This window comes from Hesperophylax consimilis, chromosome 21, assembly GCF_061612785.1.
Source record: "Hesperophylax consimilis isolate HC1 chromosome 21, BYU_Hcon_1.0, whole genome shotgun sequence".
Classification (NCBI taxonomy): domain Eukaryota; kingdom Metazoa; phylum Arthropoda; class Insecta; order Trichoptera; family Limnephilidae; genus Hesperophylax; species Hesperophylax consimilis.
The window spans coordinates 10,547,999-10,573,020 of record NC_142856.1 but is presented as its reverse complement, the minus strand read 5'-3'; the positions used below and the strand labels follow the sequence as shown (position 1 = coordinate 10,573,020).

At 36.8% G+C, this 25,022-nt stretch overlaps 1 protein-coding gene across 1 annotated transcript; it reads right to left on the bottom strand.

Moving 5' to 3' along the window:
• Positions 1-722: 722 nt before the first annotated feature.
• LOC149413606 (protein FAM114A2) lies at positions 723-24,334 on the bottom strand. The gene is made up of 9 exons (XM_089644786.1): positions 23,586-24,334; positions 15,229-15,414; positions 13,655-13,949; positions 9,881-10,102; positions 7,646-7,771; positions 6,669-6,804; positions 3,874-4,116; positions 3,118-3,247; positions 723-2,358 (listed from the first exon to the last, which is right to left on the bottom strand). The coding sequence occupies exons 1-9, from the start codon at positions 24,222-24,224 to the stop codon at positions 2,284-2,286; spliced, it is 2,052 nt and encodes a 683-aa protein (XP_089500912.1). The 5' UTR covers positions 24,225-24,334; the 3' UTR covers positions 723-2,283.
• Positions 24,335-25,022: the final 688 nt, after the last annotated feature.

Below are 25,022 nucleotides of genomic sequence, written 5' to 3'. Positions count from 1 at the left end.
GTTATGTTAATTATTTGTTTAGAGCAAGATATATGGCGAGAAACAAAATGTGCCTTGTGTTTTAAAGACATTCTTGAATTAGAGTTTTAAAAACAATGTCTTCATTTTATTGCAAAGAATGTACATATTATAAAATTTTAATAATATGAATATACCCTTTTTATATTAATATGTAACCATTTTTTGTCGGTTTTATGAAACAGTAATGTAATTTTTTTTATTGAGTGCAATTTTTATTTCAAGTATAATAGACAAATCAATATAAATTCCTTATATTGATGCTAATTCCCTGGTAGAATAGGCCCTCTAAAAATGACATAGACCGTAACTTCTTATTCACCATATTATGTAAGATACATATTGTGTTTAACAAGATCAGCAGCCATCTTGGCTGTATTGTCCGGGCCTTTTATACAGGTGACATTAATATGTTGTAGTAATGTGTTTTTTGCTTCAAATACAGACTTTTACATATTCTCAATTTATATTACAAATAAAACCAATCAAAGTGTTTAAATCCAGCTCCATTTTTACAACATTGTAACTCAATAATCCTTTTCTTCCATAAATATTCCGCAACCAGGTTTTGCCCCGAAAACCTAAAAATAAAGTTAATTAAACATTCCATTTGTAGTTTGCTTTAAAAATATAATAATGACATAAAATAGGAAAATCCGTCCATAGGAAATAAGAGAGTTTTTATAATACAATAATTTATTAATCCGTCCGTGTTAATGTGATACAATGTAAAATTTTAGATTGTGAATTAAACATTTACACAAAATTGTGTTTTATTCAAAGTTTGAAAATTAACATACCTCAATTGAGGAGCTGAATGCAATACAAGGCCGGCCCTAAGCCAAACGGCGTCTGGCACAAGTAAAAACCCCTAGGGCGCTGTATAAGCTGTTAGGTATTATCAGCGCCTTGGTTTCTTGACTACTCGGCGTCTTGGCAAATCAGCGTCCAGAACAAACTGCTCTAATTGTGCCTGCACAGGGCCGGCCCTGATGAGTAGTATTCACTTGCAACTTGTGACTAGTGTCCAACGTTTTGTGTAAAATGCAGAAGTAATATTTGCATAAGGTAAGTAATAAGGGATTGGAGATACCAAATAGGCGATGTGAGTAAAAACAGGTCATCTGCATTAAAGTTATTATTACATTCAGCTCTTCAATTATTATAAATTTTAGACATTTTTATTGAAATTTTTTTGTGGTACCTATACACATGCAAACTTATAAAGAAAGAGAGCGGACTGACGGTCAGGTAAGGAATGGGTAGTGATAAATCTCACTTATACTCGAATGAGACAGTCCAAAGTGCATGATGACTGACATGAACTTTATTAACCCTTCTCTTACGGTGCAATAAAATCCCTCGAGCTCTGGCGCTGTGTACTAGTAAACAGTCCTAACACATCGCCCTTGAAATTATTAACCCTCCCTTATAGTACTATAAAATCCCTCGAGCTCTGGCACTGTGTACTAGTAAACAGTCCTAACACATCGCTCTTGAGATTATTAACCCTTCCCTTACGGTGCTATAAAATCCCTCGAGCTCTGGCACTGTGTACTAGTAAACAGTCCTAACACATCGCTCTTGAGATTATTAACCCTTCCCTTACGGTGCTATAAAATCCCTCGAGCTCTGGCACTGTGTACTAGTAAACAGTCCTAACACATCGCTCTTGAGATTATTAACCCTTCCCTTACGGTGCTATAAAATCCCTCGAGCTCTGGCGCTGTGTACTAGTAAACAGTCCTACCACATCGCCCTTGATATTATTGTTTAGAAAAACGGCGCTACACAAAAATACAAATCAACAAGAATATTATTGATTACAGTGATCACCTGCATAGACGTCTACTGGTTTTGATAAAGGGTGTCAAAATTTCACTTGCCCCAGGCACCATTTGGTTCAGGGCCGGCTCTACTGGCAAGAAAGGGTTGAAAGAGCCTGGGAGGTTGCCAAAAGAACAAGGTTAATAAGCAGTGCAGACTGTCTATGTATCAATAATAACAGTACATATTGGGCAAGACAATAATATTAAATAAGGTACATAATTATGTAATTTATTTTATAGAAATATATTAAAAAACAAACATAAAAATAATTATGACTGTGATAAATTTTAGTTAACAAAGATTCATTAGATTTTATCTAAAATGTGCATAAATTTTATAAGAAAGTTTTTTTTCATCGCTGGAAGATTTACAAAAAGCATTCTCACATTCTGTAGATTTCGAATACGGCATTTAAAAAAACACTGAGCTTTTTTGCTAAGTGGCCCCCACCTGGAGGATTGGTATAGTCAAGAGGAATGCATCTTGCAAGTAGGAACTTCCCTTTCTGGCCTGTAAAATAATGAATTAACTTATTACAAACAAGGAAATACAATCAGATAAAGAAAAATAAACTTTTGAGATTGGGAATGATCTCAAATTGGCTAAGATGCCAAGTTGAGTACTTACTTGGTTACAACCAGACATACTTATTATAACGCTACATTCTTGGAGGGATGGGCGATTTGGTCCCCTCCTCTTCACACAACGAAGTCGTTGAACAAAAGAACGAGGTGAAAAACAAACCATTCTCTTGCAGTAAATGCCAAACGTGTTAAAATATTGGGCACGAGTTTGACATAATATCTTCTAGCTGTGTGTCGATGCAAAAGGGATCAAAGACGCTAGTTCTTCAGAGCACCTCCATTGAAACACCGGTGTAACAAACACAGCATTTCCACCTGACATTTATGTCCAAAATATTGCAAACCGTCGGTTAAACCTTTTGGCCTAAGCCGTTTTCAGCTTAAAAACATTGCCTAAAAAATTTAACAATAATGTTTTACGGTGTTTCCTTAGTCATCGTCTTTAATATTATGGTATAAGTCAAAGTTTACTGTGACAGATCGGTGCTGTGATGCTCGATCTACTGTCGCAGATCGATCAGAGCTCTGAGGTCAAGGGGTTAAAATAGGGAAATCTACCAAAGGGATTTCCATTTTTGATTCTTTTTCAGATATCATTCACACATTTATTTTTTTATCTGGTACAACAAGTTACCTGCCACAACTCAGTCCCTAAGACATTTGCTAAGTGTTAAGTCCAACTTACCTCTAAGAATATATTGGTGATGAATTCATTGACTGTCTCCTGGTTCTTGCAAAGCTGAGCCATTTGATGGAGTTTCTGCGAGTAAACTGCAGCCACCTCGCCAATATGGGAGGAGAGCACTGCAGTAAGCCTTCAAAATAACAATTGTCAAGTTAGTCCCTTTTTACTTCTAAATGGATAGATACATAAACATCAAATTACTGATCTCATATACAAGGTTGTATCGATAAGTATGTACTCGAAAAGACAGATTATTATTAATTTTTTTTTTAGAATGATGTGTTTGTGTGATAGCTTGTGGAAGTGGACAGTAATAAATTTTTGCAAAAATGGAAAAAAATTAGGTTTGTGCAGTGAACACATTTTATGTTTTAACACATTTGCTACCAGGAACTTTTGTTACCATTGTTGGGTCACTGATTTCAAAAGTCGTCGGAAGAGCTGTGAAAGAACCCCATTTTGCCAAGAAATATTCTGGTTCACACGCATCTGTTGCAATGGCCAAAATCCATGAATTGGGATTTATATTATTATAATTTCATACATACTCTTCTGTTATTCTGACTCCTGATATGGCCTGACTCAAGTATTTGATTCTCTTGATTGTGCCATGTCTCCTTCAGGCATTCCCGACACCATTACACTCCTTTCTTTGTACATCCATTCTGCATGCCCAAAGCATTTTTCCAGATTTCCGCATTTTTAACACGGTCCTACATCTTTAAAATTAGTTCGCAAATAGTGAAATATTCATACTGTGTCAAGCCGTCTGCTTCATCCGCAGTTGACCTCCTCTCCCTCACACTCAGCAGCGCCGTGGACTTGTGCAATAGTTGGACAGAGAGGGCGGAGCACCGGGCCAAGTTGCTGATGGCCGAGTGAGACAGCTTCTCCGCAGCCTCTCCCATATCAGGTATCTCTACCGGTGTCTGGGGTTCCGTTGGGTCGCTCTCCGGCTTCAGGGGCTGGCTGCTTTCCACGAGGATTTCCTCCCAACACCTGAAATGATGATTCAAAATAAATATATGTTATGTATATCGCCCATACTTCAGTTGTCATCACTCCCTCTTTCTCATAAACTATGCTTCAACAAAACCCAAGGATTTTACAAATAGGTATTATCTCATACGTATTTCTCAACCTGATTTGCGCAGCTGTCACATATCGTCGCATTAATTCGTAGAATACGTAACCACCAAATTTAAAATTTTACAGGAGGCACAAAAAACCTCGTAGTGAAAAAAAATGAAAGACGGCTCATTCTTTTTATTTATGTTTCGAACATATAATATATTTCGAAATTTATTTTCAATCATTAAACTTTTGTAAGTTAAAGCTTTCTATTTCAAATCGGAGTTAGGAAGTTTACATAAAAACCGAGAATGGAGATACGTATTTTACAAAAGATACATACTTTTCTGCGAACAGTTTTATGAACAACCTAGCGGAAAATTTGGGAGATAGGAATTTTCCATTCAAAAAATAAAACACAACAATGTATGCATATGTCGAGGCAGTCTATTTAGATGCATTTTAATGATTTTAATGATGCGGAAGGTTATCGTAAAAGGAGTGGTAATCCTTTTCTAATGTCTGTTTTAAGTCTTGTAAATGCTGGTACTTTTCCTTCCTTAAGGGATTAAATTTGACTCTCAAGTGAAATCTTCAAACTCTGGAGATCATTACAGATTCAGCGACGGTTTTGTGCTGGGTGAGATCTACACTGATCGGGAGTAGTCGTGTCAGAGATGCTCGTTAAGTGACGCTTGGGGTTGATGAAGGAGATTGTAGAAGAATTTGATCTGCCATTGTCGATCACCCTTGTTGTCCTGTAGAAATAAAACTGATGTACTTACTAGGGTTTGCAAGGCCCGGGCAAAGAGTAGCCAAGCGGGTAATCTTAATGTTGTGACAACCTGGAGTCGCTTGGCAGTTGATGTTACTCATTCCGATAGGAAATGTTTACTCACATTTATCGATTGCGGTCCAAGTAGATTTGCCGTGTGGCGGGAAATCGAGTCAGATAATGCAGCTTCGATTATCAGACATTTGGAAGAAGTGTTTCGGGAAAGAGGCCCGCCCAAAGTAGTTCTCATGGACAATGGTACTGCATTTTATTCCTACAGTGTTACAGATAAGTGTAAGAGATGGAATGTTCGTCAAAGATTTCGCGCGGCATACCGACCAGCTGGAAACTGTATAGTTGAACGACATCATCAAACAATAAAGAGAACTGCAGCCAGAAGTGTAAGCGATCCCCTGCAGGCAGTGTTTTGGTACAATCATTGGCTGCAAAAAGTCAGGATGATCAAGGTGTTGCGCTGTCTAGTATAGTTCACACTTACTCGTGGAGACACCCTTCTGCGCAAGTGAATATAGAAGAGGAAGTATTGACTGAGTTCTAAGTGGGCGATCTTCTTGCCGTTAAGCCAGTAGATGGGAGATGCACATCGTGCATGGAAGGGTGACAGGACTTACTTCAGTCAACAACATCGAAGTAGATGGCATACCAAGACATGTGCTTGACCCGCGGAAGATGCCTGACAGAGAACGGACTGTGCCTGAGGAGAGACGAGATGGAATTGCCGCACGTTCCACCGTCAATATTTTGGGTTTGTTTGAAGAGGACAGTAAAGAACCGGATCCGGATATGCATCAGGAGGAGATCCACTTGCAAAGAGATGGTGACCTTGAAGAAGAGATAATCACAGAACAACGACCTATTAGGTAGGACGCGAAGGGCTCCGGGTTAGTTAAATCAATTCGTGCAGTGATGATGACATCAGGAGGGCATGTGGTGATAAGCAGGTACCACTGTAAAAGTGGTGAACGCAACCGCAGAGGCACATAAAACAAGAGAGCTACGGCAGAGCGTCACACGGTGCAGAAGACGTCAGTTTAGACTTCAGATACAAAACACTATTCGTGACTTCACAATTAAAATTAAGGTTATAAAATGTTCAAAATTGATTAATCAACTTATCTCAGTTAATTTCACGGTAAAACTATTACACCGTAAATAAATTTCCTCAGTCAAAAACACAACAAGCGTGCACGGCTCACCGGCCAATACTGAATTAAGGAGTTACGAAGTATTCGCGAGTAAAAATGGCACCATGATTTTACGCAGTTTCCTAATTTGTGTTTATCTAAAAGGTTATTTTTTTTTTAAATTTTCGAGTTTTACTAGTCGATGCGGGACTAATTTTAACCCCAGATGGCATTAAAAACGTATTTTCGAAAAATTTTGAGTTACGCAGTCTACGAATTAATGCGACGATATGTGATCCATCGGCGAGCAAATTTTGCATATGTGATCCATGAATACTGCCGAAAACGTGCCGTGTGTTTGGATAGATTTTGTTGAAAAGGTTAAAGTGGCACTGACAGCTGCTTTTATCAAACAATACTAAAATGCTAAGTTAAGTTAAAAAAAATAACCCTTGGTGGAACACAAAACTGTAACTGATAAAACACCGGCTCTGGCAGTTGGGACTCTTGTGCAGTATTCACATTTAAAGAAAAGATGCATGAAAAGAGGTTCTTCTTACTTCAAAATGGCTTCAAAGCTGAGTGGAACTCCCAGGTCTTTGGTAGCCTCTTGCAGCTTGGCTCTGAAGGTTTCAACATCGAGTTTTCCATCGCTGTCATCATCTTCATCATCGGGGTCCGGCAATTCACAGATTTCTATAATAAACAATAAACAAAATATACAGATAACATTGAAAAGATTCAACGGAAGTTTCTAAGGTTTATAAATTGCATATTCCTATACAAAACATAAATTACAATTACCTCTTGGATAAAATGTCTCTATTGAAACTTTCAGAAAGAAGAATAAGCACAGATTTAATACTGTTACAAAGAATACTACATTTTAAAATTGACTGTCCCGAATTACTTCAATGTATCAATATCCATGTTCCCAAAAAATCATGCCGACATTTCTTACCTTTTTACTTCAATAACACCAGGACACTAGCTTACCAAAATTCTCCGATTCCGAGACTTCACAATCTCGGAAACATATATTCTGATCTGGGTGATATATTTCATTTGAAAACTAATCAGTATAAATGTTGTATATTCTATCACTTTTATTCTTCTAGACACAAATAGACCTATGTACCCATATAACTTCTCCGCTTCTACTATTATGTTTTGTTGAATCTTTTAAACTCAATTATATGCGTGAGGATTCATTTTTGCCATTATGTTTACATTCTTCTTTATTGTATTAATTTTTAAGTGTTTACTCTGATACAAAATGCTTGTATTTTTTTTTAAAGAAAAGCCCACTAGGGCGTGTAATAAATAAAAAAAATAAACCTTACGAAATAAAACAATTTTTTAATATTTTTAGATCTTTAACGTTCCTGAGATATGTAGGATAACGGTTGTACATGGCACATTCATCATACATTTTCTATGAAGTAGCGTAGCACTGAGGGCAGGGTTCATTCGCAAACATATATGCACCCGTAGCGACGAAGAGGTTAAAGTGGATATTGTGAGAAAATAATGTTACCTTTGACTTGATTAAGTGTTTCCTTCAATTCAATCAGCTCCGTCCCATTGGCTTTATTCAACAAGGTCTTTATCTTCATATCACATTGCCTGGAGAGCATTTCCAAGGCTTCCAAATGAACCAACCCTATAATTAACAGATCATTATTTATTAAAATATCTATGAAACCAACTACACAAAAAGATTGACTTGAAACTAGTTTTTTTCCTAAAAACATTGAATTGGAAATAAGCATGGCACAAATAAAATTGTCATTTGTTAACCGAGGTACTAAAAATGTGTACTTAGTCATAATTAAAAATGTGTACTTAGTCATAATAAAAAAAGGATATTGGTCATAATTAAAAAGTGTACTTAGTCATAATTAAAAATGTGTACTTAGTCATAATTAAAAATGTGTACTTAGTCATAATTAAAAAAAGTGTACTTAGTCATAATTAAAAATGTGTACTTAGTCATAATTAAAAATGTGTACTTAGTCATAGTTAAAAAGGTAAAAGCTTCATTGATTTTATTGACGGTAAAACCATAATGATAACCTATTTATTTATTCAATATTTTGTGGATTCTCATTATAGTTATAACAAGATTAACCCCTCAGGCCTTTGGCATATTCTGACAGAAGGTTGGAGTATTTCCGCTTTGCAATAAAATCCAAATAAATGGAATATTTCTGAATGTATTCGAAAACTAAAAACTGTTTTGAAAGGTAATGAAATACACTTAAAATTTTTATTTTTAGAAATATATAATTTTTGAAACATTAAAATTTTTTAATGCAAACATAAAACAAAAATAATAGCTTACTTTTTTTGTAACTAAAATTACTGATTACGAAAAAATATATAAAAACACACAAATTTTATTAGCACGCACAAATGTATAATTAAAGTTATTGACACCTCTCTTTTTTTGACATTTTATATAAAAATTATTTTAAAAAAATTCACAAAAAGTTTAATTTTTTTTTTCAATTTGATCGGAACCTTTGCTTTCATAAAGGTGCAAATTTTAATTATTTTGTGGTTAACTTCTAGATTTGAATATAAAGCATAGTGTTTTCTCTTTCTGACACCGTTTAGATCAGAGGTTCCCAAACTTTTTTGCCCCGTAGACCACTGGCCAGATATTTTTTTTCCGTAGACCCCCTGCCTGCCGAATATTGAATTTTCCTAAAACTATTAACGTCCCGTGTGATAATCATTTATTTTTTTAGTAAAAAGATTCCCTTCCCTTGTCTGCCCAACAACCGGGTGATGGTATAGTTGCTCTGTCTTTACATTGTGCAGACAGGGGCACCCTTGAGAGGTATTACACCAAATGAAAATGAAGCAGGATAAGCAAAGGAAATTTCTTTCTGTAGCTGACCCTACAGAACTACCCCTTAAGTTCTTTGTCAGTGCTTATTCCGGTCATTTCTTCTTATCACATGTTTTCCAATTCTTCAACGTTCCATTTCGATAGTCAAAATGTCCTCAAACTTAGTTTTGAAGTCTGTGTAAAGTACATTTAAATGTTGAACGTCATTATTAACCTAGACGTTTTTCAAAAACAACTGAACTAGGAAAATTCGTGGCTTCCAATGTGCAATGTTTTGCTTGAATATATTAATTCTGACGAGAAAAGGAACGTTGACTCTATTTATATACCTCAATTAACAACTTTACGAAATATAAAAATACAAATATCAAATAAGTAATTTCTTAGCCTCTTATATTTGTGTTCTAGCAACTAGGTCTATTGTGTCATTTACGGAACTCCTAAATGTTGACTTGAGGTAAATGGAGGTTCGCTCGTATGTACCCCCTTTTGAATTTCGTGGACCCCCAAATTTTTCTCTCGCTGACATAGACCTCCAGCAAGCCGATATCGACCCCTGGGGGGTCCGTATAGACCACTTTGGGAACCTCTGGTTTAGATCATATTTCTCATTATGACAGTATAATAGTAAGGGAGACACACAACTTGTTCCCAAAAGCGAACAAATAATCCTGAGGGATTAAACATTGTAAAACAGCTGGGGTAGATGTAAAAAAAAATTGATTTACTTTAACAAAATTTTCTTGTTTTTAATAAAATTGTATATCCAAATAATTTTAATCATTTTTTATTCGCTTTAGACTGGGTACCAAATGAAATAAAAGGGTGGTGTATTGTGCCTATAAGACATGAATCGTTTTTCTTTATGAAAAAGACTGAAATTTGACCTTCATCTCTGGCAATAATAATACAAACCTTGAAAATCATCAAACAGAGCTTCGAATCTCGGTGCTGTCTTATTCCTGTTTCTGTCTTCATCCTCTGACTTGGGGGGTCCTTCGTCCACCCGGTCCTTAGCCTCTCTCAGCAGGGTGGACAGTTGCACCCTCCCCCCCGGCTCGTCTCCTTGGATCACTCTCATAGTCCTTTTGCCGATCTCCTCGAGAGTGTCTAGACCTCCAGAAACCACAGCGGTGCCTGGAATGAATGAGGATTATATTATAATTAAATAGTTAATAGTAAAATTAGTTACAATATCTCCAAAAATGACAAAGTTTCGAGATGTCTGCCTCCTGTTTTAGTTTTAATGTTCTTGTTTTGTCCTGTCCTGCTGTTATTGTTATTCGTATTGTAACGAACAACTACCGTCAGGATCGACGCCACGACTTGCTCTGTATTCCACACGGCAGAACAGACGTTTTGGCCCAGCATAGCATGACAAGAGGTATGGTGCTGCTAAATGATACCTCTAGGTCTCTTGACATTTTCAACATTGGCCTTGAAGATTTCAAAAGTCATTTTAGGCAAGAACTCTAAAATATCAGATATTGTAAAATATTTAATTTGAAGCTTTGTATATTTCATGTGTATTGTAATAGGATTACATCAATCTGTAATGCACAAAAAAAAAAAAAAATTCTAAGTTTTGTCATGACTTTGTACAAACAGTATATTTAGTGTTATAATATTAGATCTGTATTGGGTAAGGCACACTGTAGGAATGATTTTAAGAACATGACCACTAATAAATGCTAAATTACCGTTTTTAAGTTTGTTATAGTAAAGCGCACTTGAAGTGAAATGACATGTTATTATTATTAAATCTTTGGTATTTTCAAAAAATTCTAAAAGTTCTGTCCTCAGCGTGCTCTAATTAATATGATACATTTATAAATAACATGAAATTTTGTTGTAGGAGACAAACTCATTGTCTCAAGTTAGAAAATAATTTTTGCTTTATACAATACGGAAGTTTTGAAGATAGGTTAAAAAAGTTTACGTAATTACGTAAACTCTGAAAATATGTAGGCATTGGTAATAACTGAGACTTTTCCAAAAGGTGACCAATTCTTAAAAACTATGTATATGGTTTATATCGTTGTGATTGTACTGGACACCTACGCCAGTGACATCGACTGTAAATGCCGGTTTCCTCTCGGGGGTACCTTGGGTAAGGATTTGCAAAGAAACACAACTTGCGAATGTCGTCGGACAACTGACTGGTTGTGCCAGTTGTTTGCATATTTATTGAGTTCAAATTCAACACGTGTTAATGTACAGCAATTATATTACTTATCTCTAAACAGAATGCATGAGAGCATTAAGGAACCAAGAAAAATAACCAAATTTTAATTACTACGGTTAAATCCCATTTGACACATGATACGTGTCCGGTGATAAGCTTCAAAAGGGATTCAGCGTCGTTAAATGCGTGATAACAGTAAATATTAATTTCCTTAATTATTTTAATAATTATGTGTGTACATCCACCTGCTGTCTGGTACACTGATATTACATCAGGTGAATTGGTCATGTATTAAGAATGCCAGAAGACCGAATTCCACTAAAAATACTAATAAATGAGATTTCAGAAGGAAGATGTCCAGTGAATCGCCCAGGTAAAGTTGGGAGAAGCAACTCCAGAGGTTGTGTGAGGAAAGGCTGAACCCACTATGGATGGAGGCCGCCGAAGTAGCACAGGACAGGGACACCAGGAGGCGCCTTGTCAAGGCGATGGTTTCCCAACCCGAATAAGATAAGGTGAAAAAGGTGAAATGAGAATATGAAATAATAAGTGATATGTATTCATTTACCTAATTCGGATTCATTGTTTAATTTAGTACTGCAACATAATACTATTGCTATATGTATTACTATTATTTGCGGAACAAATCATTTCTTTCTAATAATCATTTCTTATACAAGAAGCAACAAGTATTTTTGTGCCTTTTAGTACACAGTACATCGATAGCAGTAGAGTTTTTTTGTGCCCTTTACGATACAAACTAAGACGGATTCATAAAAGTTGTTCTATCTCCTTTTGAATTATGGTGAGATACCTATATGATTTAACTCTTTGCACTTGGCCGTATCAACTGTTGTTACGGCAAAAAGTCTATACTCACACGCGGCTGTATCAACAGTTGATACGGAAACTTTGACGGCCGATATCCCAGCGCTCTTTCGTCATAAATGAATTTTTTGCTCACTTGGACATTCGTAGAACTATCACGATGCTGACATCTACAAGAATTTCTCAAAAATAAAAAATTTCATAAAAAAAGATTGATAATCAAGTGCGCCTCTTCGCGCCTTTTAGTCCTTTAGTTTACATTTTTGTCAACGGATGGCGTTAGTACTAGTATGTCATTCACAACTTTTCATAACTAAAAATGATAAGTGATCATGGTGTCTCACTTGTGTCTATCAATGCAGTGGCCTAGGTAAACACACGCCGAGTGAATGGGGGGACCACATTCAAAAGATATGGTACGTTTTTGTATGAAATTTTATGTTTTTGTTTTTATAAACATCTAAGAGTGTTGACACACGAGGATTTGTTTTCATATAGTGGAGAATAATCTGTTCTGTCTATATAGTCCAATAAATCATGCCAGAATGATATAATTTGACATTTAATTGCGTCCATAGGTATTTGAAAATATGTACCGCGTACGGGTATAGATAAAACGGAGCAAATTAACGCGTTTAAAAGGTTAAGCATTGTTAGAAAGAGGCAACACCAGGCTTTGTATTTTCATTTCAAAATTTAGAATAGGCACTTGCAAATAATTGTAATATATTCCAAAAAGTCAACAACCGTGATTGCTTTCATGTTACTTGCAAATATTTGTCAAAGTTTGTGAATTTTTTATAAATTATTTTTATATGAAACAAAAAAAAGTGGTGACAATAATCTTCATAATTGTACAAATGAAGATATTTTTTCGTTTTATTTAAAATGGTATCTCTAAATAGTATAAAACAAATATGATTTAAGATTTTCACGGCCAAAAGTATTTTTGCTATTTGTTTTTGGGGTGTTATGCCGTGTCGCGCTAACTCTTCTTTAGCCAACGTTACAGTACAAATAAACAAAAACAAAAAAAAGTATAAAACAAAGTCGCTTTCCGCTTCTGTCTGTTTGTGCGCTGAGTTCTTCTAAACTACGCAACGGATTTTGATAGGGTTTTCGCCATTATTTAGAGAATTTCTTCCGGATACATGCATATTATATTTATAAAAAGTTGATTTTTTGTAAAAAAGTTGTAAAAAAACATATTTTGGGGCGCTTACATTGCTAACGCTGGCTAAATCTTATAAGATACATAAAAATAATGTACTAGAGAATTGTATATCTTAAAAAGTCATCCCAACCTCCAAACTTTACCCCAAACAATTTATAAGTCCCCGGACAACGCCGGGTGCAAGTCAGCTAGTTTTGTATAAAATGGTATGGTAAAAGAATCTTTCATTTGCTTTCAAAAGAAATGTTATTTCATTTTGGGATAGATTCAAAAACAGAAAATCTATTTTTAAATTAATGTCAACCGGGAATATTTGTAAATTAATAATTTCTCTGATCGGTCATTTAAATTGACTAGACGACAAAATCTGAAAACATCCAATGGGTTTTAAACTGGATTAAAATCAAATATAACAAAATCCTCAAGATGACATAGGGAAAATGTTTTTCTTAGGGTTTCCAGTGTGGAGTTGATATTTAAAAAATATGGTGAAATTATATACCTGTTGTCTCAACGAGCTTTGTTACACTGGAAACCAGTTTACCGAACTTGAAAACTCCGAGAGCATTTGAATCATCGACATCTTCGGTTGATCTTTGCTGTTGAACAGACTTGGTTGAATCTTCCTTGATATTGTCACAACTGGTGTTATCTTGCTGGCTGCTTTCTGTTTTGTATTGTTCCTCCTTCAGTTCCTTCTCGATCCTTTCCCTGGACGCTCTCTGTATCCGTACCAACTCTTCAGGGTCTGGTGCCCCCATTCCAGACTCTATTACATTTGAAACTGTCGTGAAACCCTGAAACACGAGAATAATGCAATTGATGGATTTTACAAAAACAGCTTATGTCGTAAATGTGATAGTTCTACCTAGGTAACATAGATGGCTTTAGTTGCTAGTAGCTCATAGAGTTTATAGAGTTATCCAAGAGATGTCTCTAGCATATAGGTTTGCCCCTCCATGTTCAGAAACGAGGTGGGTAGCAATTAGGTTTCTAGCAACAGAGAGAGGACGTTGGCCTCCAGGTCGTGCTACACACACCTTCCTAATTATAAGAGTTTTTAGTCTAAATAAAGAAAAATTGTTTTGTTGTGAAGAAGGCCTCATATTTATCAAGAACCATTCACAACAAACTGGAACAGCCGGTAGGAAAGGACATTTCAGATAATTAGTAATATTCATAGATTTAAGGTATCTTCAATGGTACCTTCATAATAATACTTTGTTAATGATAAAAAATACTTCTGATAACTGAGAATAGCTACAAAAATATATATACGCTCTAATAAGATGTTAACCCATTGGCATCCGAATTGTTTAGCTAAAAAATTGTCCTTCACATCCGAATTAATTTTGTACCAAGTTTTAAATCTGCAGTGGTGTACTAAATCTTACATAACTTTTAAACTAAACATGAAAACGAACCAATTTCTTTTAATTTACTTGTGCATTGAATCAAGGTATATAAAAAATATATGCAATGTTTAAAAAAATAATAATAATGTTATTAAACGAGGATATAAAAATATTTTTTTACAAAAATCAATTTTTTATCTTCATTTCTTTATAATTGGATTAAGAAAAGTTGTACATTAATCATACTTATTAAAATTTTTTTTTTTTTTCAATTTGGGATGATGTTAGCCGCCCACTACGCGTTTTACGAAAAAACTTGTCAATTCCCGAACCACACGCCATTTTGAAAAAAATTCAATGACGCTGAAATATAACAAAATTTCAATCGTAAATATCAGGAAAAAACTGTACCAACGGAGTCCTGCCAATTAGTACGAAATGAATGTTTAATTATCTCCAGAGTGATTGGCATTTAAAATTTTAAACACAGATGTTACTAATGTATCCCTTTTTCGTTTTTAAGCCGACAGACATCAGACCCTCAGTCGTTTGATTTTAAGACACATCGCCGTACACACGCCGGGACGGCGTCGTTTGAGGCCAATGGGTTAAGTATAAAATGAATGATAAATACATATATTATGTATGTATATATATTCAAAAACATTTTAGACATTTTTAGACTAGTTTGTTAGTAAAATGAGATATTTTGTTCACAGACCTGAGACACGTGAGAGGTGAGCTGAGACACTCCGCTGGACAACAGGTTGGCCCCCCACCCGCCCCATCCCCCCCAGCCTCCCCCACTCCCTCCGGGGGTGGTGTCCCCTTGTCCCAGCGAACTCAGCCTGTCTGCCAGGGCCTTGTACTCTGTGTCACTGTGTTGGACGCCGCTGTTCGATGAAATCTGGAACGAGAGTAACATCGTACTTATGCATACTCTGTTGGTTATAAATAGACAAAAATAGCATGGAATCAGTAATGGTCAAACCGCTGGAGGCTTTCATAAACAATGGACGCACGTAACAGATATTTGAATTAGTGTTATTTTACATAAAATAATTTTTTTAATGTGATATAATAATATATGTGAGTCGTGGAGTTGCAAAACCCACTCTTGAATTATTTGGTGATTTCGAGATGGTTGTGAAAAACTGTTTGTATTTATTTATTTTTCAAGGGAGTGGGAAAGGGACTGCGATGGGGCATTTTTTCAAGGGAGTGGGAAAGGGACCGCGATGTGGCAATTTTTCAAGGGAGTGGGAAAGGTAGGTACTTCCCAACCTTCCTCTTTCCCATCTCCTTCCCTCCCCCACTCTCTCCAGTCTCACAACACAGGTCAATCGGAGTAGCCATCAGTGGCGGTCCGTGACTTTTCAGTTATGACTTACGTTATGACTACCAACATTTAAATAAAGGCTTTATTTATTATCTGCTGATTCTATACAAACCAAAGATAATATGGTATTAATAACAACATGGTCCTGCCGCTGAATGCTCTGTTGTAACTTCTCTTTCTGCAACATGCAGTCTTTGCGAGAAAGAGGGAGAGGATACAATGAAGCTGTCAATGGTAAAGTATAGATAGTGATAAGATAAAAAAATAATTGAAGTGGGGTCGCATACTTAGGAAAGTTCATCAATATATTAATTACAATAATACAATTAGTCACACAGAAAGAAAATTGACAAATCAAATAATAATATATTGTTATGCTTACTCCCAACCAACTCATGTCAATTATATCATGCTGAAATCATTACAAAAGTCCTTGTAAACAATGAATTGAAATTCCTTGTGAATTATGAACAATGTCATCTACAAAAAATATCTCAATCTTTAGAACATAACTAATGAGATATTAGTTATAATATTAGATATTAAATGGTGAAATCTATGTGAATTCATTGGCTTTAAATGAAAGTAATCAGTTTGTATATTTCCATATAAATATTTGGAGGTATGATATTAATTAAATCGAACGGCCAAATCGAAAACCGAACACCCAGAAATCTCCATCGCTCGAGTGGATAAAGCTCTTTAAAGTTTGGTGTTGCTTTATTCATAAAAATTTAAATGATTACAGTTTTTTGTTTTCTACAGCCACCATACTAGAGACATGCCCATATTATGGTAGCCATATTTCTTTAGATTACAATGTTAAGATGTTAGGATAGGGGCCGTTCAAGTATTATGTAAGCACTATAGGGGGGCAGGGGGTCTTTGCTTTGCTTATTTTTGATGACATGGGGGGGTGGGGGGGGTCGAGATAGTGATTAGGTCAGCACTGTTCAGCAGTAGTTATTTGTTTTTACACATTGGCAACCCACACATTGTCTATGTTTGAAAACCGAATACATATTCGGGGATTCACACAAATAATGAATACGTTTATGTACTCGCTTAAAAAACAGAATACATTAACAGAAAAATGCATAGAGGTACCAATTTTTGCGTGAGCATGGGAGGGGGGGGGGGGAAGAGCTTTGCTTACTTTTGGTGACAAGGGGGAAGAGGGGGTAAATAATTGTAATAAATCTGCTTACGTAATACTTGAACGGCCCCATATACAGAAATAAGAGAGAGAAAAAAAGATATAAAAATAAAAATAAGAAGAAAACATATGAATATAATGGAATAAAAGAGCAGTTAATTTAATTTAAACGAGACATTCTTTGCAATAGTTCCTTCCCTTTACCAATAGCCAATTCTGAATATTTTTTATATAAAGATGTTCAGTTTCCGATTTTCTAGTATCTATACTAAGTGAATTGAATATCTTGGGAGCAATATAGGAAAATTGTCACTGGACAAATGCTGTTTTTTATTAAAGTTATCATATCTTCTAAGTATACCATAATATAATTTTCTAACAAAACAAATGGATGTTCAGGTAGCATATCTAAAAAACGCTATATATTTCCTGTTCTCGAAAACACTATCAACTTTCAACGTGGCATCAAATACGAATGTTAATGAAATTAGAATGTAAATGCATTATTTTTTATCTCCCCTGACATGTAACTAGTTTTTTTTATTACAGTAGATGTGCTGAACTTGTGTCTAAAGGTATGACAGAGACATTCGTGAACGAGATAGCATGATTATAGCAACGTATAATGGGAGTGTCTGCTTTGTATCTTTTTTTTTAATCGTCACCTTTCGTTAGTAACTTGTGGCACAGTGTATAAATTCTACCAAAAGAGCATATTATTTGACTGGCCTTCAAATATAAATTTACTCTGTGATTGAGCTCTATATCTCAAACGAGCGATGACCACAGTAATTGAGTTTAAAAGTGCTATTTCAATAAACTGTAAGTATTAACTTCTCAATCACTAAAAGTACCAATCGGATACGAAAAATTTGTACCCGTTGAGCGCCGCCTGTTTGTGGGATTTTTACCCTCGGCACACTACTATTAGGTCTCAGGTGCTCGGCATTTCAAAGTTCAACCCCTCAGGCTAATTTGTTCGCTTATAGGAACAGCTCATATGCTCTTACAGAAATTGTTATGTCTCCCTATCATGGTTAGAAATATGATTTATTCATCCATTTATTTATTTTCCAAGCTATTTTGTGCGGCCCTCAATACATTTAATATCAGGAGGTTTACAAAATCTGGCATTCTATATCACGTTAATTTGAGATTAATTGCGTCTTTGACGTACAGACATTGAAACCCGAAGAGGAAAGTCGTTGTCGTGTCAACATCAGATCTGGTATAAGAGTGTTGCTACTGCACACGCTAGATCTATCACCAAAAAACAAAGATATGACAGACAAATATGCGCGCAAATAATTTTGCTCGTGGCAACACATAAATTTTTGACAGCTCCAAAGTTAAATGAGTCACAGTCACAGTGTTGCCAAAAAAACGGGGGTTGTGGGTTTCATGATATTTTTTGTCATACCAGTCAGTGTTGCCAACGAAGGCGATTTATCGCCATTTAGGCTACTGAGAACGAGAATCGGCGACGAAAAGACTTATTATGACCAATTTATGACATTTCATTTTGACGTTTTGTGATTTGCTGATAGTATTTTTGACGGGTATTTTTAGTAGCTAATTTTGACCGGTATATTCGATGGGTATTTTTGATGTGTATTTGTGTCCGGTATTTGATATAATATTTTTTGCGACGGGAAAAATGTGAGGAATTTTTCAAAATGGAATTAGCTACCCCCCCCTCCATGGATTTCGAAAAATTGTTGTGGGGAATCACATATGATGTTTTTGGCTGTGCGGAATTTTTTTTTCAGCGAAGTTCTGTAACAACCCCCCCCCCCCCAATGGATTTGAAATAGTTTGTGGGGAGTACTCATTTTGAATTTTTTTTGTGGGGAATTATGTTTTACAGAAATTCTCTAACATCCCCCCCCCATGGATTTCGAATAAAAGGGGGGAATCAAGTTCACGTAGAATATTTGTGGGGAATATTTGGGCAGAATTTATGCGAGTTCATTAGAACACTGATACTAGTATAGTGTTGCGGCCCGCGTAGCTTTACAAACATATGAATGTGGCCCGCAGAAGAGAAAGGTTGAGTATCATTGATCTAAACGGAGTTAAAAAGAGTAAACACCATGCTTTATATTCAAATCAAGAAGTTAACCACATATAAATTAAAATGTACACCTCTATGAAACCAAGGGTTCAAACCACAAATTCAGAAAAGATTATGAAACTTTTTGAATTTTTTAATAATTATTTTTATGTGAAACGAAAATAAAATGAGGTAACAATAATTTTTATAATACAACATGTGCTTTTTCGTTAGCAGTAATTTTAGGATAAATGTACAGAATAGGGACACGGTTAATACGTCTATCAGTTAGATAACAATGAGAAGTGAGTATTTCAGTTTCCGTAAAAGGAAAATAATGCATTTTAGTCGATATTTAGTAAAAAATAAAAACGGATAATTTGACGTCTTTTCTTCACGCCATGTTTTGACATAATAATTTGGTAATTATACGGGATCACTGGCCACACTAAAACTCTTTTGATTCACATTAATGAAAGGCCACTATTTGCATTTGGGAATTTTTTTAATTTTACCATTCCAATTTACAATTAAGTAAAATGAAAATTCATTGTTTTTAGGATGACAGCTATTTAGAATAATTTCTGCCCAACCTTACCTTACCTTTTCTTACTTTACCTTACCTCACCACACCTCACATCACCACACCTCACCTCACCACACCTTACCTTACCTTACCTTACCTTTTCTTACTTTACCTTACCTCACCACACCACACCACACCTCACCTCACCACACCTTACCTTACCTTACCTTTTCTTACTTTACCTTACCTCACCACACCTCACCGCACCTCACCTCACCACACCTTACCTTACCTTACCTTTTCTAACTTTACCTCACCTCACCACACCCCACCTCACCTCACCTTACCTTGTCTTACTTTACATTACCTCACCACACCTCACCACACCTCACCACACTTCACCTCACCACACCTCACCTCACCTCACCACACCTTACCTTACCTTTTCTTACTTTACCTTACCTCACCACACCTCACCTCACCACACCACACCTCACCTCACCACACCACACCTCACCTCACCTCACCTCACCACACCTTAACTTTTCTTACTTTACCTTACCTCACCACACCTTACCTCACCACACCTCACCTCACCACACCTCACCTCACCACAACTTACCTTACCTTTTCTTACTTTACCTTACCTCACCACACCTCACCTCACCACACCTCACCTCACCACACCTCACCTCACCTCACCTCACCGCACCTCACCTCACCACACCTTACCTTACCTTTTCTTACTTTACCTCACCTCACCACACCTCACCTCAAAACACCTCACCACACCTTACCTTACCTTTATTTTATTTTCAGAGTTTCGCCAAAATCGTCCCTACATAATATGCACAGATTAAATGGTTACAACCTCTCTTCTAGCCCCTCGTGTAGTATCAGGAACATATGAAAATATCATTCACATAAATTATTGCTAATGGCTATAATCCCATACAATGAAAGCGATTTTTCATTTCACTTAATTAAAAATTATAATGTTAAAATTTACAATTTCCCAAAAGAAGAAAGTTTTCTGTGTTCATAGATGGCGTTAAATAATTTATTTTATTCAAATACGCTTTTTACGAAACTAGTATTACGAAATTTAGTATTAATTTTGACCGGTCGGTGGCCGAGTTGACATCGCGCTTGGGTCCCACTCAGGCGTAGTGTGTTCAATTCCTCGGCTGGCTAAGTCCTCCATCACAACACAAGCAACATTTTCAGCTTACTGTGGTGGTAGTAGGAGATTTTTAAATACTGTCAGGCTATTCGTAACCCGGGAATGTTTGTCTTTCTTTTAAAAAAAAAAAATTTTAATTATGTTAATTTAAATTTAAATAAATTAAGTTTAAATAAATTAATAGTTTTGTTCGTTTAAAAATTGAATTGTTTCGAGAAAGGCATACAAATACAATATTGTACCGATGATTCAATCCAATATTGTATTTGTATGCTTTTCTTGAAAGAATTGAGTTTTTTTACAGACAAAACTGTTTATTCATATTCGTATTGCGTACGTACAGGGCGTAAACAAATAATTTGTCTTAATATTGTAAAGTAATACCTTGCAAAACGCATATTTGAATAAAATAAATCAATTAACGCCATCTATGAACACGTAGAATATAAAGAGTGTCGCATTTAACCTTAATAGTAATTAAATAATTAGGAATTAATTTGGGCATGTAGAGCGAATGAGCGAAGAAAGGAGAATAAGGAGAATATACGATGCAAATGTGAATGGTAGCAGAAGTCGGGGACGCCCGAGGAAGACATGGCACGACCAAGTGAATCAGATACTTGAGTCGGGCCATGTCAAGAGTCAGAACAATAGAAGAGTATGTATGAGACGATGTATGAATGTGAATGAGGCAAGGAGTGTGTGCCAAGACCGAGTTGTTTGGCGGTCCGTCCTCTCTGCCTACCCCTGCGGGGAAAAGGCGTGATGGTTAGTTAGTTAGTTAGTTTAAATAATTAGGAATAATTTTAAGAACATGACCACTAATACTAAATTACCGTTTTTAAGTTTGTTATAGTAAAGCGCATTTGAAGTGAAATGACACTAAACTGCACTATATAAATGCCATGTTATTATTATTAAGGTGAATCAAAAGGTTTTTTTTTTTAATTTGTATTAACCATAGATTAAATATAAAAATCAATGCTATTAACCCTTTAAATGCCGAAAGGTATTTTGCTTGGACGTACCGCCAGGCCGCGAATTTTTTAGCAAAAAAAAAAACTTGCAGTTGCTTCGTTCCATTCCCATAAGTTGAGGTTCAGTTCAGCAGTGTATTGGCGTAATATGTCCTCATCGCCCTTGAGATTATTTTCGATATTAATGTTGGGTCATGTCAAGCAGGGCCGGCCCTATGCGGGCACAACTGCCAAGGCGTCAGGCCTTGATAATACCTAACAGTCCCGACACATCGCCCTTGAGATTATTTTCCATATTAATGTTGGGTCATGTCAAGCAGGGCCGGCCCTATGCGGGCACAACTGCCAAGGCGTCAGGCCTTGATAATACCTAACAGTCCCGACACATCGCCCTTGAGATTATTTTCCATATTAATGTTGGGTCATGTCAAGCAGGGCCGGCCCTATGCGGGCGCAACTGCCAAGGCGTCAGGCCTTGATAATACCTAACAGTCCCGACACATCGCCCTTGAGATTATTTTCCATATTAATGTTGGGTCATGTCAAGCAGGGCCGGCCCTATGCGGGCGCAACTACCAAGGCGTCAGGCCTTGATAATACCTAACAGTCCCGACACATCGCCCTTGAGATTATTTTCGATATTAATGTTGGGTCATGTCAAGCAGGGCCGGCCCTATGCGGGCACAACTGCCAAGGCGTCAGGCCTTGATAATACCTAACAGTCCCGACACATCGCCCTTGAGATTATTTTCCATATTAATGTTGGGTCATGTCAAGCAGGGCCGGCCCTATGCGGGCGCAACTGCCAAGGCGTCAGGCCTTGATAATACCTAACAGTCCCGACACATCGCCCTTGAGATTATTTTCCATATTAATGTTGGGTCATGTCAAGCAGGGCCGGCCCTATGCGGGCGCAACTGCCAAGGCGTCAGGCCTTGATAATACCTAACAGTCCCGACACATCGCCCTTGAGATTATTTTCCATATTAATGTTGGGTCATGTCAAGCAGGGCCGGCCCTATGCGGGCACAACTGCCAAGGCGTCAGGCCTTGATAATACCTAACAGTCCCGACACATCGCCCTTGAGATTATTTTCCATATTAATGTTGGGTCATGTCAAGCAGGGCCGGCCCTATGCGGGCGCAACTGCCAAGGCGTCAGGCCTTGATAATACCTAACAGTCCCGACACATCGCCCTTGAGATTATTTTCCATATTAATGTTGGGTCATGTCAAGCAGGGCCGGCCCTATGCGGGCACAACTGCCAAGGCGTCAGGCCTTGATAATACCTAACAGTCCCGACACATCGCCCTTGAGATTATTTTCCATATTAATGTTGGGTCATGTCAAGCAGGGCCGGCCCTATGCGGGCGCAACTGCCAAGGCGTCAGGCCTTGATAATACCTAACAGTCCCGACACATCGCCCTTGATATTATTTTCCATATTAATGTTGGGTCATGTCAAGCAGGGCCGGCCCTATGCGGGCGCAACTACCAAGGCGTCAGGCCTTGATAATACCTAACAGTCCCGACACATCGCCCTTGAGATTATTTTTCATTAAAAAGGCGCAAAAAAAATACAAATCATCCGAATATTACAATGATCACCTACCTAGGAGTCTACTGATTTTGACGAGGGGCGCCTTAATTTTACTCGTGCCAGGCGCCGTTTGGCTCAGGGCCGGCCCTGCCTCTTACTCCGTTTATCTGGATTTTATTGCAAAACGGAAATACTCCGACCTTCTGACAGAATATGCCAGGAGTGCGGCAGAATACTGAATAATTACTGATATTTGTAGCTTAAGTTCCACCATGAAGTTACATACATATTTTTTTAACTTACGTGGTCTTTCGGATCCTCCTCTCCCCAATCCTCAAACCCATCGTCCCAGCCATCTTCTTCCTTGTCTTTCTCTGGTTTCACACTGAGGGAGGCGGATTTAACATTCAAATAATCTTCGGACTTCTTAGAATCTTCTGACTTAGGATCTATATCGAAATCATTCCAGTCATTATCCGACAAATCCTCCTCTCGTTTTAGTACAATGGGCGCGCTAGACGTATTTACGGATGATTTTAGTTCTTCTTGTGGTTTTTCAACAGTAACCTCTTTCTTTATTTCACTGGTCGACTGTTTGGCGGGTTTTGACGAGCCAGCCTGAGATTTTTCAGCGAGTTTTACTCCCAATTTCATCGCCTGTTTGGGTTTTCTCTCAACTGGTTGTCTTATAGGTCGTTCTTTTTTCTTCTCTCGGTTAGACGCTACCCCCGCACTGGGTTCTCTGAAATCGTCATCCGTCGACTCTGTTCGTGTTTTCTTAACAGTATTATTCTCATTATCCTTTGCGGACAATGTTGATTTGACAGATAATTCGTCAACATTGCCTTTTTGTTCGGCTGTTTTTTTGTTGGTGGGTTTATTTATATTGACATCCAGATCTTCATCAGCACTTTCGAAGTTTTCACTGTCCGAAGTCGTCATATTTGAAACAATGTTTTTTTCCAAAACAGTTCCAATAAAATAAACAATATTTTTTGATGAATTTACGTGTCCAATGACAGAACGATGACAGTATATGACGTATTAAGTGCTTCTATGGTTTAAATTTTCTATGGTTTAGATATGTATGGCCACACTCATATCTGGGAATGCTATTAAGTACCTACCTTAACAGCTTTCGGATTGCCGCGGTTATTTAAATTAGAAAACTGTATGATTTATTATTATTTTTTATTGAATTTTCGTTTGCTGTATCGCAGGGGGTATTGATCCGAACCGATCCGAACACCGTACGCACACAAATGTATTGCTTGCATATAGCGTTTTTTCAAAATTGTCATTCGACTTCAGAAAAGAAAATTCTATCAACCTATATACCTACTTGATGTTCCAAAAGAATAAGTAGTTATAATCAAGTCAATAGGCTGTTCCTCAGTGACTTTTCGCAAGGACATCACTGTCCTAATTATTATATGAATGTGTCAGTCGCCTCAACTTTGATTGTTCATCCTATAAATTAGATTCCAAAATTACTGTTTGGCGTGTTTTTTCTCCCTATACACAGCATGAACCTGAAAAGGTTTATTGGGTCCATTGTATACAGTGACGCGGTCATGTCATGTAACTGTCTTGAATTTGTAAAATCTGTATATTTTTGTGAAATATTTAATGTTGGTCAATTGCTTGGTTTGTAATAACAACATCGTTTTTTATCGCGGTAAAGGTACTTAATTATTTAATTTATTCGACCGTTCCAACTAACCACGTCGGATGAGCAAA

Bases quoted from the DNA above. Each gene is read 5' to 3' on its own strand.
- LOC149413606 (XM_089644786.1), bottom strand. From the start codon at position 24,224: ATGACGACTTCGGACAGTGAAAACTTCGAAAGTGCTGATGAAGATCTG. The intron at 10,103-13,654 runs GTATATAATTTC...CATTCATTCCAG, and splicing joins AAAGCTCGTTGAGACAACAG to GCACCGCTGTGGTTTCTGGA. The intron at 4,117-6,668 runs GTAAGAAGAACC...TCATCATTTCAG, and splicing joins AGCTTTGAAGCCATTTTGAA to GTGTTGGGAGGAAATCCTCG.